At 46.1% G+C, this 17,786-nt stretch overlaps 1 protein-coding gene across 2 annotated transcripts in view; it reads left to right on the top strand.

Annotated features, from left to right (window-relative positions):
- LOC141047127 (uncharacterized) overlaps positions 1–17,786 on the top strand; it is a 91,640-nt gene that overhangs the window by 66,013 nt on the left and 7,841 nt on the right. For both annotated transcript variants that reach the window (XM_073542089.1, XM_073542087.1), the window contains exons 5-6: positions 57–154; positions 353–443. In XM_073542089.1, the coding sequence (XP_073398190.1) occupies positions 57–154; positions 353–443 (189 nt within the window). The remainder of the gene's footprint in view (positions 1–56; positions 155–352; positions 444–17,786) is intronic.

Here is a 17,786-nt window from a genome sequence, read left to right on the forward strand (position 1 = left end):
CCTATAATTATCTGTATGTAGAGAATGAATTCAGTCCCTGTATGTGTTTCCTCCAGATCTATCCAGTAAGAGGACAACACCAGAGAGATGTCCCCGTCCTCTTCTTCCACAGGACTGTAAACAAGAGGATCCCAGTGCTCCTCAGGATCATCAGGTAGATGGAGAGAAGGTGTCAGGAGATCTCCCCTATGATGTGTAGACGGCTGTGAAGGTCTTGTGCTCAGTCTTGTTTTATCCACCAGTGTTATATGTTTTATACCTGTGTAATGAGAACGGTGGAGATGGCAGGATTAGAGCTGATCATAGATGGGACTTCTCCATCTGTCGGTGACTTTTACAATATTTGTTTCAGGGTGAAGATCTGACCCATATTAATACTACAGAGACATATGTAAGAGATGATGAGCGGTGTAAAGAGGAGATTCCCACATATGACTACCCAGGTGAGTAGTAACCACTGAATGTAGAGAAGTCACAGATTCCTCTCAGTCACCGGCTGTGGTTGCTTTATCGGTGGTGTAGTCCGGCCGTATTACCATGATCACCATTTTGCCTCTAGTACCACAACATTCTCCTCCACCCAAAACTGTTCATTGATTTTGGACATTGAAATCCCTTTTCTATAGAACTTACAACCTGGTAGATCCACCTACCCCCTGGGATTAGGAGACGCTGACTGTTCCCTGCCCAGATCTGTAACTAAATCCAAATGACAGCGTACGTAGAATGTGCTGACAAGATAGAAAATCACTTGTAGAAAAATCTTATGCTGGGCCTGTAAGAGAAAGCGGAGGGTAATGATGCTGTTGGCTTCCTAGATCCCTGAGATCTTATCGGATGAATCTTCTCTCCCTTCTGTGCTGCTGAATGTCTCATGGTCCCTACAAGACCAGGTCCAGTCTTTCTGGCCAAACATCTCTTTTATGATCCACAACAGTAAATGTGCAGTGAGGCCAAGTGTGAATTTCTGTACAATAACAGCAGAGTTTCCCTTTATCCTGACTTTCCAATTTGTATTAAAACTACCGTATTTTTCGGACTATAAGACACACTTTTATCCTTCAAAAATGTGGAGGAAAATGGGGGTTGCGTCTTATAGTCCGGATGTACCGGCTCTGGCTTTGGTGTGGAGGTGAGGGAACTGCATCAGCGGAGCAGCGGGTCACAGGAGGCTGGAGCCGGTGACTGCGGCTAAATCTTGTTCCCGCTGCTAAAGAGAAATGAATATTCACTGCATTACACGCCCATGGGCTTGGAGGGCAATGAATATTCATTTCTCTTTAATAATAGTATCTTGAGATGATTAGCCCCTAACCCCGGTCCTGGTATGCATGGCCCCATCCTTATAATTGGCCCCCACCCCCGTCCCCATCCTGGTATGCATGGTCCCATCAGAAAACATTAAAAAACAAATCATTACACTTACTTACCCCGCGCTCCCTCGCAGCGTCCTGCTCCGGTGCCAGCAACTGCTATATGCTTGTAAGCAGCGCATGGCAGGGACGTGCACGCAAAGGGCAGTGAGTATTCATTGCTCTTCAGTAGCGCGCAGTGTCAGCCACCGGCTTCCTGCTGCTACCGGCGGTCACGTGTGCTGCTACTTAAGAGAAATGAATATTCATGAATGCTCACTGTTCTCAGCGCTGCTTACAAGCAAATAGCAGATGCTGGCACCAGAGGTAAGCGTAATGGTTTGTTTTTTTTTTAATGTTTTGTGATGGGCCATGCACACCAGGATAGGAATGGGGGTGGGGGCTTCTTATAAGGATGGGGCCCTACATACCAGGACGAAATAAGTCACTGAATACCAGGACGAGATGGGGTCCATGCATACCAGGATAAGGTTGGGGCCATGCTTTCCAGGATAGGGATGATGGGGCCATGCATACCAGGATAGCGATGAGGTGCCATGCATACTAGGATGAGATGGGGCCCTGCATACCAGGATGAGATGGGGCCATGCCTACTAGGACAAGATGGGGACCCTGCATACCAGGATTGGGATGGGACCATGCATACTAGAACGAGATGGGGACCCTGCATACAAGGATAGGGATGGGACCATGCATACTAGAACGAGATGGGGACCCTGCATACAAGGATAGGGATGGGACCATGCATACCAGGACAAGATGGGAGCTCTGCATACCAGGATAGGGATGGGATCATGCATACCAGGACAAGATGGGGACCCTGCATACCAGGATTGGGATGAGGCCATGCATACCAGGATAGAGATGAGTGGGCCATGTGTATCAGAATGGGTATGAGGGGACCATATATACCAGGATAGGGGATATTAAGTACAGAATTGACCACATTTTTTGCTTCAATTTTTTTTCCTAATTTCATTCTCTAAAACCTAGGTGCGTCTTATGGTCCAATAAATACAGTAATTTCAAGGAGGATTGTGATAATCTCCAGGACAAACATTCCACCTGTGCCATGATAGATCTCTAAGCTGTGTGTGGCTGATGGCTGTAATATACATTTATTCCCGCCTGCAGGAGATGTGTTGGCTCCAGCCCTGGTGTCATAGATTTACTAAACGTCATGAATTCCAATATGTTTTCCATCCTAAGGAATTCAGATAACTGCACAATCTCTCCTGAAATGGGGGCGCTAATACTTTCTCTACTCCTCCGGTCAGGACTCATAGTGGCTGCAATGGTCCACCATAAATGAGTGCAACTCGTTTAGTGTTCTCCCCTTGTACATACGTTGTTGGGGATGTAACATATTTTTTTATTCTGTGTCTTTTTTTTATAACCTGTTCATTCTGTATGATAGTTTGATTGTGGTGGGATCGGCCTTCCTGCCTAATGTGAGTCTGTAACTCCCTGATAGTCTTGAAAAAAATCTCTCCATTGCCTCTTCCAAATGCCTAAGATCTAAATTTAAAGGGATCCTGTCAGCCGGATTGTGCACAGTAACCTACAGACACTGTCAGGTCAGCGTCGTTATACTGATTACAGTGATACCTGGTGATGAAATCCGTCTTGTGGTTTGTTTAATCTGTATTTGTAGTCTTCAGTTAATGAGATTCTCGTGCTCTGGGGCGGGGCTGTGGGCGGAGCTTTATATGATGGTCTGTTTACATATGCATCTGTATTGGCTTATGACAGGTCGCTGACCCCTCACTGACCTGCCCACATTATTACATAATGCATATAATAGTGTTGATATTATTGGTGATTATGCCTATAATATTGTGGCTATTGTGAGGCTTAGAAAAAAGAAATTACAAATGACACTGGCGGCGCCTGGCCAGTAGCATCTATCTCTTACTTATAGATGGTACTGCGCAGGCGCCACCATCGCCGGTGACATTTTTCTGGATGTAATTTTTTATGTAAAATAGGGGGCAGGTCACTGAAGGGTCAGTGTCATAAGCCAATACAGATGAATATGTACGCAGAACACCACATAAGGCCCCGCCCACAGCCCAACCCACAGCCACTCCCACAATCCCACCCCGAAGCACAAGAATCTCATTAACTGAAAACTACAAATACAGATTAAACAATAACCAGCCCGCAGCTGCCCAGAAAACCCAGAAATTCCGACACTTTGCCCGGCTCTTCCTACTTACCCTGTGTTTTGTTTTATCTCTAATAAAAGACTTTATTCTGGCTGTGATTTATTTACCATATATCTATAGGATTAGTAATGGATAGGTGTCTTACTCTCCATTACTAAGCCGTGGGCTTGATGTCACCTGACAATACAACCCCACAAATATGAAGCCCACTTGCCATCACTACAGGGCAAGTGGGAAGAGCCGGGCAAAGCACCAGAATAGGCGCATTTAATAGATTTTCCTTTTCTGGGCAGCTGCAGGCTGCTATTTTTAGGCTGGGGGGTCAATATCTATGGCCCCTTACAAGCCTGAGAATACTAGCCCCCAGTTGTCAGCTTTAGCAAGGCTGGTTGTCAAAAATGGAGGGGAACTCACGCCGTTTTTTTAAATTATTTAATTAATTAAAAAAACTGTTTGGACCCCTCTATTCTTGAAAACCAGCCTTGCCAAAGCTGACAGATGAGGGTTGCAGCCCCCAGTTGTGAGTTTTTCCGGACTGGTTATAGAAAATAAAAGGGAACGCACGCCGTTTTTTCATTCCTTTATTTAGTTATAGCGCAGGCGGCGGGTGAGGAATACTCCCATCATCTGCTCCTGCTGTCATTGTTCTTAGCATCAGGTGTAGGTTGATGGGAGTAATAGTCATCATTCTTACTTTAATATAACTATCATTATTCTCCCCGCCGGCAGAGCAGGGGAGAATGATGTGAGCGTCTTCAGCACCCGCTGCCGGGGAACAGCGCTTACTGTAGCGCTTCTTCCCTGTCGGCCGTCCTTGTGGTACTGATGCTGCACTAGGGCGGCACACGGTTGTCACACATGTGCCACAAGTATTACACACATGGACATCTCCGGTACCGGAAATATCAGGACGTGTGAAACCGGCCTTATACACAGTTCTCTTTAAATGCCTAATATTTCTTCTTGAAACTCATCTGACAGAAAATATTGGAGCTTAGGATAGTATAGATTGTGAAGTCTCCGAGACCCATACTCTAATTACACCAGAGAGGTTTCACCACTAGTTACTCATTTAGTACTGATGGAGACTGTGGAGTTTGATCATTTCAGTAGTTCCTAATCAGGCCCCATTATTAACCCCTTCCTGCCATCCGACGTACTATCCCGTCCACGGTACCCGGGCCCGTATGACCGGGGACGGGATAGTACGTCGGGCCCTTTAATGCGATACCGCGACTAAAGTCGCGGTGATCGCATTAAAATTCCAACGCCATCTCACCTTAGAAAAGATGGCGTCGGCATCCCGGGCTGCGATCCCGCCCCCCCGGCATCCAGAGCGCTGTGATTGGCTGTTCAATTCTGAACAGCCAATCGCAGCGTTTCTCATTGTTTCAGCCAATCAGCTTGGCTGAAACAATGATGTCCTAGGCGGGGATCGAGTACCGATGTACTCGATCCTAGAGCCGGTGCCTGGCAACGCCAGGCACCGGCAAAAAGCACCCGGATTGGCGCGATCGCCGATCTGATCGATCGCGCCAATCGCAGTGCACAGCGGCGCTATATCGCCGCTGTGCCCTGCCAGTACCGGCCAGGATCGGTGCTATATTAGCACCGATCATGCTGGAGCCTGATGCAGGCCCAGTAGGGCCTGCAGGAGTTGGCTGGCGCGATCGATTAGATCGGCGATCGCGCCAACCACAGGGCACAGCTGCGGTCACCATGTGACCGCTCTGTGCCCTGCTGGTGACCTGGGCATGACCTGCCTAGTAATCGGAGCTGTGAGCTCCGATTCTAGGCAGTTGCCATGGTCACCAGGCAGATCAGGGATTGGTGGGATCGATGTAATCATTCGATCCCACCAATGACAGGTCACAGCAGCGATGTGACCGCTCTGTGACCTGCCCCCTGACCTGCCTCTGACCTGTCTGACCTGTCTGCAGGGGTCCTCACTCTAGCTGAGGATTCCTGCAGAGAAGTCGGACGCAGCAAGAGCTCCTGTGCTGGGTATTGTGGTGCCACAGCTTGTAGCATCACAATCCCTGCAGAAGAAAGAAGAAGAAGAAGAAAGAAAACTACAATTGTAAGTGTTAATTGATCCCTGATCCCCTGCCCAATCTATCTTCACCCCCCCAATCTATCTTCATCCCCCCATCCCCCCTCCACCCCCCCTCTTACCCCCCTTTTACCCCCCTCCACCCCACTTTTGCGTCACCTCCGTGCGCAGCCGGCGAGCGTTGATCGGTGACGCAGTTCACCGATCAACACTCGCGCTCGCTTTTTTTTCCTTAGCCCCCTTTGCGCCACTTCCGTTCACACATTCCGCAGCCGCAAAAGTTGGATAAGTGACACACGTCACTTATCCAAGCTTGTGCCTGCCGTTTTTCATTTTTTTCACCCCCCTTTGTGCCACCTAACTACAACCCTAACTGTTGATCCCTGCCCAATCTATCTTCATCCACCCCAATCCCCCCATCCCCCTTCCCCCTATTTTTACCCCCCTCCACCCCACTTTTGCGCCACCTCCGTGCGCAGCTGCCGAGCGTTGATTGGTGACGAGGTTCACCGATCAACTCTTGAGCTCGTTTTTTTTTCCTTAGCCCCTTTTGCGCCACTTCCGTACACACATCCCGCAGCCGCAAAAGTTGGATAAGTGACACACGTCACTTATCCAAGCTTGTGCCTGCCGCTTTTCATTTTTTTCACCCCCCTTTGTGCCACCTAACTACAACCCTAACTGTTGATCCCTGCCCAATCTCTCTTCTTCCACCCCAATCCCCCCATCCCCCTTCCCCCTATTTTTACCCCCCTCCACCCCACTTTTGCGCCACCTCCGTGCGCAGCCGCCGAGCGTTGATTGGTGACGCAGTTCACCGATCAACACTTGAGCTCGCTTTTTTTTCCTTAGCCCCTCCGTACACACATCCCGCAGCTGCGAAACTTGGATAAGTGACACAGTTCACTTATCAGAGTTTGCCGTTTTCCTTTTTTTTTTTTTCCACCCCCCCTTGCGCCACCCCGTGCGCACATCCAGCAGCCTAGTTTTGATAAGTGACACTTATCAGCTAGGGCCTGCTGTTTTATACTTTTTTCCACAGCTTTTTCTTTACAGAAAGTTTACACCAATCACTCCTCCCCCCTCACGTACACATACAGTTTTCAATAAAGTGTACACCCAAGCACCATATTTACACAAAAATGTCATCAAATTCATCCCAACAGCGCTATTCAGTGGAGGAGGCATATGCTTTACTTGCCTCCGAAACTGATAGCGATTTGGATGACGATCCGACTTTTCTTTATTTTTCGGATTCTTCATCCTCTTCTTCTTCCTCTTCTCCCTCCTCATCTTCCTCCTCGGGTCCTGCGGAACCGCCACGCAGACGCTCCAGGACAGAAGATGAGGCAGCGCCCACCATGCCCGCAGCTGACCCAGTGCTCCCCGTATGGACCTCGCCCCCCGAAAATTACGAGCCACTGATTCCTGATTTTGTGGCAGAATCAGGAATCAAGTTTGACACCACCGGCCTCACAGAAATTGACTTTTTCAAAGTCTTTTTCTCTGAGGATTTTGTTAACCTCATGGTGGAGCAAACTAATTTGTACGCTCGTCAATTTTTGGAGCAAAACCCGCGTTCAACATTTTCAAACTGGTCTCCTGTAGACGCAGTTGAAATGACGCAGTTTTGGGGCCTGGTCCTCCATATGGGGATACTGAAGAAACCGGAAATTCGGCAATATTGGAGTGTTGATATTTTATACAACACTCCAGTGTTCCGAATGGTCATGGCCCGGACGCGTTTTGAGGCCATCCACAAGTTTCTGCATTATACTGATAATGCAGCGTGTCCCGCACAAGATGACCCCAACTTTGACCGTCTGTTCAAAGTTCGGCCGGTCATCGAACACTTCAACAAAAAGTTTGCTGAAGTGTACGTGCCCCAAAGGGACATCTGCGTGGATGAGTCCTTGGTTCACTTCAAGGGAAGGCTGCGATTCCGTCAATACCTGCCCAGTAAGAGGGCCAGGTACGGAATCAAACTCTATAAGTTGTGTGAGAGTACCTCAGGGTACACCCACAAGTTTAGAGTTTACGAAGGGAAGGACACCCGGATTGAACCCCCTGAGTGTCCTCCTTTCCTGGGAGTGAGTGGGAAAATTGTGTGGGATTTGGTGCACCCACTGCTGGATAAAGGTTATCACCTCTACACTGATAACTTTTATACCAGCATCCCACTCTACAAATCCCTCTCTGAGCGACGTACCGCAGCCTGCGGTACTGTCCGCAAAAATCAGAGAGGCCTCCTGAAGACGCTACTTGGGCAGATGCTCCGAAAAGGTGAGAGCAGAGCCCAATGTAGCGACCACCTGCTGGTGGTCAAGTACAAGGACAAGAGAGATGTCCATCTCTTGACCACCATACACGGTGATGGCAGTACCCTCTGCACTGTACGGGGTACCTCTACACAGGTCCTCAAACCGACATGTGTAGTGGGGTACAACAAAAAAATGGGGGGAGTTGATCTCTCCGATCAACTCCTCCAACCGTACAATGCATTGAGGAAGGCCAAGGTGTGGTACAAAAAGCTGGCCGTGCACATCGTCCAAATGGCAATGCTCAAAGCATTCCTGCTGTCACAATGTGCATGCCCCAGCGATACGGCGTACCTTCATTTCCAGGAGGTAGTGGTTAAGGCCATGATGTTTGGCGCTCAAGAAGGAGCGGGCCCCAGTACTTCAGGAACTGAAGGTGCTCGTATTGTCCCAGGTCAGCATTTTCCGGGGGTGGTCCCGCCAACCCCAAGAAAAGGTAAGCCGCAAAAAAGGTGTCGAGTGTGTTACAAAAAAGGAATACGCAGGGACACCACTTACCAGTGCGACACCTGCCCCGAAAAACCTGGCCTGTGCATGAAGGATTGCTTCAAATTGTACCACACCTCCATGCACTACTAATTTACATTAGATTAGTTGGGGGCACATCTAGATTTGTTCATTGGGGGTCTAGTATCCAAAATGATGTCATATGTGGGTTTTTTTCCTGTTTAGGCACATCAGGGACTCTGCAAATGGAACATGACGCCAGCAGACCATCAAAGTCTGCATTCCAAAACAACACTACTTCCCTTTCGAGCCCCAACGTGTGCCTAAACAGTTTTTTCCCACATGTGGGGTACCAGAGTACCCAGGACAAATTGGACAACGACTTTTGGGGTCCAATTTCTCCTGTTACTCTTGGGAAAATTAAAAATTGGGGACTAAATGATCATTTATGTGGGAACAAAACAGGATTTTATATTTTCACGCCTGGGCATTATAATCTTTAGTGAAACACTTGGGGGTTCAAAGTGCTCACCACACATCTAGATAAGTTCCTTAGGGGGTCTAGTTTCCAAAATGGGGTCACTTATGGGGGGTTTCTACTGTTTAGGAACATCAAGGGCTCTGCAAATGGAACATGACGCCCGCAGACCATTCCATCAAAGTCTGCTTTCCAAAACGTCATTACTTCCCTTTCGAGCCCTGACGTGTGCCCAAACAGTAGTTTTCTCCCACATGTGGGGTATCAGGGTACTCAGGACAAATTGGACAACAACTTTTGGGGTCCAATTTCTCCTGTTACTCTTGGGAAAATTAAAAATTGGGGACTAAATGATCATTTATGTGGGAACAAAACAGGATTTTATATTTTCACGCCTGGGCATTATAATCTTTAGTGAAACACTTAGGGGTTCAAAGTGCTCACCACACATCTAGATAAGTTCCTTAGGGGGTCTAGTTTCCAAAATGGGGTCACTTATTGGGGGTTTCTACTGTTTAGGAACATCAAGGGCTCTGCAAATGGAACATGACGCCCGCAGACCATTCCATCAAAGTCTGCTTTCCAAAACGTCATTACTTCCCTTTCGAGCCCTGACGTGTGCCCAAACAGTAGTTTTCTCCCACATGTGGGAAATCAGGGTACTCAGGACAAATTGGACAACAACTTTTGGGGTCCAATTTCTCCTGTTACTCTTGGGAAAATTAAAAATTGGGGACTAAATGATCATTTATGTGGGAACAAAACAGGATTTTATATTTTCACGCCCGGGTGTTATAAACTTCTGTGAAGCCCTTGGGGGTTCAAAGTGCTCACCACACATCTAGATAAGTTCCTTAGGGGGTCTAGTTTCCAAAATGGGGTCACTTGTGGGGGGTTTCCACTGTTTAGGCACATCAGACGCTCGTCAAACGTGACATGGCGTCCAATCTCAATTCCAGCCAATTTTAGGTTGAAAAAGTCAAACGGGGCTCCTTCCCTTGTGAGCCCTGCCATGTGCCTAAACAGTGGTTCCCCCCCACATATTGGGTATCAGCATACTCAGGACAAATTTGACAACAACCTTTGGGGTCCAATTTCTCCTGTTACCCTTGGGAAAACAAAATATTGGGGACTAAATGATCATGTTTGTGGAAAAAATATGATTTTTTATTTTCACGCCTGGGTGTTATAAACTTCTGTGAAGCCCTTGGGGGTTCAAAGTGGTCACCACACATCTAGATAAGTTCCTTAGGGGGTCTAGTTTCCAAAATGGGGTCACTTGTGGGGGGTTTCCACTGTTTAGGCACATCAGACACTCGTCAAACGCGACATGGCGTCCGATCTCAATTCCAGCCAATTTTAGGTTGAAAAAGTCAAACGGGGCTCCTTCCCTTCTGAGCCCTGCCTTGTGCCCAAACAGTGGTTCCCCCCATATATTGGGTATCAGCGTACTCAGGACAAATTTGACAACAACTTTTGGGGTCCAATTTCTCCTGTTACCCTTGGGAAAACAAAATATTGGGGACTAAATGATCATGTTTGTGGAAAAAATATGATTTTTTATTTTCACGCCTGGGTGTTATAAACTTCTGTGAAGCCCTTGGGGGTTCAAAGTGGTCACCACACATCTAGATAAGTTCCTTAGGGGGTCTAGTTTCCAAAATGGGGTCACTTGTGGGGGGTTTCCACTGTTTAGGCACATCAGACACTCGTCAAACGCGACATGGCGTCCGATCTCAATTCCAGCCAATTTTAGGTTGAAAAAGTCAAACGGGGCTCCTTCCCTTCTGAGCCCTGCCTTGTGCCCAAACAGTGGTTCCCCCCCATATATTGGGTATCAGCGTACTCAGGACAAATTTGACAACAACTTTTGGGGTCCAATTTCTCCTGTTACCCTTGGGAAAATAAAAAAATTGTTGCTAAAATATTATTTTTGTGACTAAAAAGTTAAATGTTCATTTTTTCCTTCCACGTTGCTTCTGCTCCTGTGAAGCACCTGAAGGGTTAATAATCTTCTTGAATGTAGTTTTGAGTAGCTTCAGGGGTGCAGTTTTTAGAATGGTGTCACTTTTGGGTATTTTCTGCCATATAGACCCCTCAAAGTGACTTCAAATGTGAGGTGGTCCCTAAAAAAAATGGTTTTGTAAGTTTTGTTGTAAAAATTAGAAATCGCTTGTCAAATTTTAACCCTTATAACTTCCTAACAAAAAAAAATGTTGTTTCCCAAATTGTGCTGGTGTAAAGTAGACATGTGGGAAATGTTATTTAGTAACTATTTTGTGTCACATATTTCTCTGTTTTAAGGGCATACAAATTCAAAGTTTGAAAATTGCAAAATTTTCAAAATTTTTGCCATATTTCTGTTTTTTTTTCATAAATAAACGCAAGTTATAGCGAAAATTTTTTACCACTAAAGTGAAGTACAATATGTCACGAGAAAACAATCTCAGAATCGCCTAGATCCGTTGAAGCGTTCCAGAGTTATAACCTCATAAAGGGACAGTGGTCAGAATTGTAAAAATTGGCCCGGTCATGAACGTGCAAACCACCCTTGGGGGTGAAGGGGTTAATATCTGACGTGTGTCACTTTATGTGGTGATAAATTCTTCACAAAGGATAATAGAAAACAACTGGATCTTACAAATTATTTTCCAGCTTCGCACTATACCCTACATACGATTGTACACTACTGTCTGGGCACATGGCAGTGTTCAGAAGGGAAGGAGCGCCATTTAGCTATTTGAATGAAGATCTAGCTGGAATAGTTTGCAGACACAATGTATTGGGAGCACTGTTCATGGTCACCTGGCAGCTCAAAAGAAGTCCACCATGAACATGCTTGGCTCTATCTTCTCTGCTTTCCATATCCCAAGGATTGCCTTGCTCATCGCCCTTTAATACCATTACATGAATCTGGACTTACACTGGGACCCCTAGGCTTGGACCATGGTGTTACCTGCTATTCTGTGCTGTTAGATGGCAAGAAGAATAGTCAGATAGCTGGGTTAGAACCAGAAGGACAGAATACAGAATCAGAAGACACAAGAGTAGTCAGTAAACGGGCCACGGTCACAGCAGGAAACAAATACACAAGCCGCAAGCTGAGCACAGAGGACTCAACCAGAGGAGAACAGCGCTGTATCTGGCAGATTCCGGCCATGTGCTTTGCGCTTTAGTAAGGTGTGGTACTTTCCAATTGGCTGAAGTAGGGAGCAGATTACTCCAGCTGGACAGCAGGAACAGATCCCAGATGAGATTGGACACACCATATGCAGAAGCCCTAACTAGTGTTGAGCGATACCTTCCGATATCGGGAAATATAGGATCGGATTGGATCGTACCGATACCCCAAAAATATCGGGTATCGCCGATTCAGATACCGGAAACCCATGCAAGTCAATGGGGCACAAATATCGGAATGAAAATAAACCCTTTCTTTCCTTGCACATCCAGTTCGGGAGGGGGGAAGAGTGTGGGCGGAGGCTGTGCGTGTGTGTGTGTGTGTGTGCAGGCGGGGTCTGTGCGGGCCTGCCGGAGGTCTGTGCGGGTCTGCCGGGGGTCTGTGTGGGCCTGTAGGGGGTCTGTGCGGGCCTGCCGGGGGTCTGTGCAGGCCTGCCGGGGGTCTGTACGGGCCGGCCGGGGGTCTGTGCGGGCCTGTAGGTTGTGTGTGTGGGCCTGTCGGTTGTGTGTGTGTGCAGGCATCGTCCGATGGGACTACAAGTCCCATCGGGTGATGCCTGCTACAATGATAGTGATTGACACATTAGCCAATGATGGGACAGTAGTAGTCCCATCATCCGGCTAATGTGTTGAATGTAAAAAAAAAAAAAAAGCATACATACTACATATATACTACATTCATACAACATGCTACATACATACAACATACATACTACATACAATACATTCACATAGACATACAGTACATACAGTTGTGGCCAAAAGTATTGACACCCCTGCAATTCTGTCAGATAATACTCAGTTTCTTCCTGAAAATGATTGCAAACACAAATTCTTTGATATTATTATCTTCATTTAATTTGTCTTAAATGAAAAAACACAAAAAGAATTGTCCTAAAGCCAAATTGGATATAATTCCACACCAAACATAAAAAAGAGGGTGGACAAAAGTATTGGCACTGTTCGAAAAATCATGTGATGCTTCTCTAATTTGTGTAATTAACAGCACCTGTAACTTACCTGTGGCACCTAACAGGTGTTGGCAATAACTAAATCACACTTGCAGCCAGTTGACATGGATTAAAGTTGACTCAACCTCTGTCCTGTGTCCTTGTGTGTACCACATTGAGCATGGAGAAAAGAAAGAAGACCAAAGAACTGTCTGAGGACTTGAGAAACCAAATTGTGAGGAAGCATGAGCAATCTCAAGGCTACAAGTCCATCTCCAAAGACCTGAGTGTTCCTGTGTCTACCGTGCGCAGTGAACTGTATAACAGAGTACATACTCACCATCACTTGTCACTTTGATCCCCGAAGCCAGTGTCATCTATAAAAAATATTAAAATAACAAACAACCAATATACTCCCTGGTCCGCAGAAATCCACGAGTGTCCCACGACGATCTCCCGTGGAGAGCAGCAGCATCAGCTGATGCGACTGCCCTCTAGGGGCTCCAGGAATACAATGACGGGAGGTAGGCATTCCTCCGCCACTGTAAAAAAAATAGTCCCTAGTCTCACTTTTGGCATTGCTGTGTGAGAAAGTTCCCACGCAGCTTTTGCCATAAAGTGAGACTAGTGAACTATAGTAACCTCTCAGTGATGCACTGCAGGAGATCGTCGTGGGACACTAGTGGATTTCTGCGGATCACAGAGTATATTGGTTGTTTGTTATTTTAATATTTTTTACAGATGACACTGGCTTCGGGGATCAAAGTGACAAGTGATGGTGAGTATGTACTCTATGTTATATGTACTGTATGTCTATATGTATGTATTGTATGTTGTATGAATGAAGTATATATGTAGTAAGTATGTATTATGTAGTATGTATGTTGTATGAATGTAGTATGTATGGTTGTATGAATGTAGTATATATGTAGTATGTATGTTGTATGAATGTAGTATGTATGTATGTTGTATGAATGTTGTGTGTATATATGTAGTATGTATGAATGTAGTATATATGTAGTATGTTGTATGAATGTAGTATGTATGTTGTATGAATGTTGTGTATATATGTAGTATGTATGTATGTTGTATGAATGTAGTATATATGTAGTAAGTATGTATGTTGTATGAATGTAGTATATATAGTATGTATGAATGTAGTATGTATGCATGTTGTATGTATGTAGTATGTATAGTTTTTTTTTTTTTTACATTCAACACATTAGCCGGATGATGGGACTACTACTGTCTCATCATTGGCTAATGTGTCAATCACTGTCATTGTAGCAGGCATAGCCCGATGGGACTTGCAGTCCCGTCGGATGATGCCTGCACACACACACAACCCCCGGCAGGCCCGCACAGACCCCCGGCAGGCCCGCACAAACCGCGCATCATGATGACATCATTTCAGCAGTCAATCACAGCCATGCCATTAGTTAACATGGCTAACACAACTGGCTCATGTATTATGGGAACTTCCGATTCCGGTATTCGATAGTGTAAAAATATCGGAACTCCGATAAAGCGAATATCAGCCGATACCCGATATTTGCAGTATCGGAATGCTCAACACTAGACCTAACATAACTAAATGACAGAAAACCAGAACAATCGAAATCCCCATAAAGTGATTCTATTTTATAAATTAATTCACTGAGGGTTATAATCCTTAGGAGGAGTGAATATTTTGACTCCACAGCCACTTTCTGCAAATTAACACGCAGTGGATGTTGGAGAGTGAAAATTACACATTTTCCATTTTATTACCCACCACAGAGTGCCCAGATTGTGCTCCAGGAGACACACACCGCAAATTAAGTGGATTCTTCTCACTATAATATTACTAAATACAGGGATCCTAAATAGAGTTGAGCGACTTTTGGTTTTTTAGGGTCGCGTTTCGTTTCGTGAAACCCGACTTTTCCAAAAGTCGGGTCGAGCAAGATCGTCCGATGATAGGGAAAAGTCGGGGTCGTCCCGAAACACGAAACCCAATGTAAGTCAATGGGGAATAAAAGTCAGCAGTGAGAGGAGTACAGGAAACACACCAACAGTGCCCATTTGAATGCCAAAAGCATCAATTCTTCTTACTTAAGCTTGTCAACCTTAATTAACTTCATAATACAAGTTATGCACTGAAAAATGGGGGTTATTTGGCTACAGTTGTGGGGGGAGGGCTGGCTCCAGGTTTTCATGTGCCCTGGGAGAAAGAGCGCCCCTTTAACACATACCACAACTCATCATGCTCCGATACGGCAGAGAAATAGCGGTATATAGTACAATGAAAAATACTTCACTTTTTACATCTCATGACGAGGCCCATCTATTTCTCCATACAGAATCATTGGTCCCATATAATGTTTGAAACAGTATATGATGAGCTCCACATAATGCTACAGTATATGTTGGTCCCCATGGATGAAGCTCCACTGTCTTATGGGCCCAAATAATGCTCCAAACATAATGGGCCCCATTTCTAATGCTCTAGTGTATAATGGGCCCTGTAAATGCTGCTCCAGTGTCTGATGTCCACCTTTGGAATGTTCCAGTGTATGGTGGGCCCCATCTATCATTCTCCAGAGTATAGTGCTCCCCAAAAATTGCTGTCCCAACATTGAAAAAAATCAAATAAGTCTCCTCGCTAGGGAATCCCTGTACTTGTCTGGACTCCTCGTCGTCCCCATCTTCCATCTCACTGCACAGTATTTCAACTTTGCAAGTGCTGTGATCTTGAGCAAGCAGGGGGGGCCCACTCGTTGGCGACGGCACTGGCACAGAGCCCCTGATAGTACGGTGGTGTGTCTGATGGCGGGTGGGCCGAACCTGCACTTTCATCTTCAGCTTCCTCTTTGTCACCGTGTAAGATGGAACTGTATATGGGAAGGGTAACCTGAGTTTCATCAGGGTCAGATTCAGGCCGTGTAGCGTGCGAGGGGAATGTAGTGGTCTGGGTCAATGTACCAGCAGATTCATCGAGCAGTGGCTGGGCATCAGTGCACTTGTGTCGCCCCCAGGAGTACGGTCGCCACAGTGGCATTACCTGCTTCCTAGGGAGTGTGATGTCATGCTTGGGAGCAACGAACGATCTCTCTAGCAGGTTAACTGATTGGGCGGCGTTATTCCCACGAGTCATGACCCTCCAAACAGCGTTCATGAAGGCAAAGTGTTTGTTTTACGTGGGCAGTATGGTTGCAAAGCTGAACCTTAAAGGAATGTCCAGAAGGGCACCACCAGGAGTGGAGCCTACAGTTAAATTCGACTCCACCTGGGAAACCTCAACCATGCCAGCTACAGAACAGATGCACACATTGCAAGCTTAATTCCGTTAACGAACGAGACTCCGTCATGCCCCGCGGTCCAAGTCCGGCTTACTAGAGGGACACGTGAGGCTCTGGCACATGAGATTGGCCAATAACTGGTGTGTCATGCCATTACATGTCCGTGGCTGCATGTGCGCTACACTGAAAAGGCCAGCGTTTGTCGCTTACAGGTGCAGATAACCCGCTGAACAATGTTAGTGATGGGGATCTGTGATTACAATTATTACCCGCGAACAATGATTTCCCAGTAAGTGCAGGTCAACTGCAGTTCCGGAATTAGGCCTAACCGTCATTCCTGAAAAAATGAAAAACTTACGTGTGCAAACCACAGGTGCTGTAGCTTGCTTAACAGCTCGCCAGCCGTTCTCACGCCCAGTATGGATTGCATGTGATTGCACAAAGGTTAGAAAGGGTACCATATCCCCGGATAACATGTATGGATAGCGTACACATTCAAAATATATGTCTATACATCAGGAGGCAGGCTCAGACGGTGTTAGGCCCAGTATGGATTGCACGTGATTGCACAAAGGTGAGAAAGGGTACCGTATCCCCAGATAACATGTATGGATAGCGTACACATTCAAAATATATGTCTATACATCAGGAGGCAGGCTCAGACGGTGTTAGGCCCAGTATGGATTGCACGTGATTGCACAAAGGTGAGAAAGGGTACCGTATCCCCAGATAACATGTATGGATAGCGTACACATTCAAAATATATGTCTATACATCAGGAGGCAGGCTCAGACGGTGTTAGGCCCAGTATGGATTGCACGTGATTGCACAAAGGTTAGAAAGGGTACCGTATCCCCGCATAACATGTATGGATAGCATACACATTAAAAAGATATGTCTATACATCAGGAGGCAGGCTCAGACGGTGTTAGGCCCAGTATGGATTGCACGTGATTGCACAAAGGTGAGAAAGGGTACCGTATCCCCAGATAACATGTATCGATAGCATACACATTCAAAATATATGTCTATACATCAGGAGGCAGGCTCAGACGGTGTCAGGCCCAGTATGGATTGCACGTGATTGCACAAAGGTGAGAAAGGGTTCCGTATCCTCAGATAACATGTATGGATAGCGTACACATTCAAAATATATGTCTATACATCAGGAGGCAGGCTCAGACGGTGTCAGGCCCAGTATGGATTGCACGTGATTGCACAAAGGTGAGAAAGGGTACCGTATCCCCAGATAACATATATGGATAGCGTACACATTCAAAATATATGTCTATACATCAGGAGGCAGGCTCAGACGGTGTTAGGCCCAGTATGGATTGCACGTGATTGCACAAAGGTTAGAAAGGGTACCGTATCCTCAGATAACATGTATGGATAGCGTACACATTCAAAATATATGTCTATACATCATGAGGCAGGCTCAGACGGTGTTAGGCCCAGTATGGATTGCACGTGATTGCACAAAGGTGAGAAAGGGTACCGTATCCCCAGATAACATGTATGGATAGCATACACATTCA

The sequence above is a fragment of the Dendrobates tinctorius genome, unplaced genomic scaffold, assembly GCF_039654945.1.
Source record: "Dendrobates tinctorius isolate UK_male_01 unplaced genomic scaffold, ASM3965494v1 ptg000126l, whole genome shotgun sequence".
NCBI classification, from domain to species: Eukaryota; Metazoa; Chordata; class Amphibia; order Anura; family Dendrobatidae; genus Dendrobates; species Dendrobates tinctorius.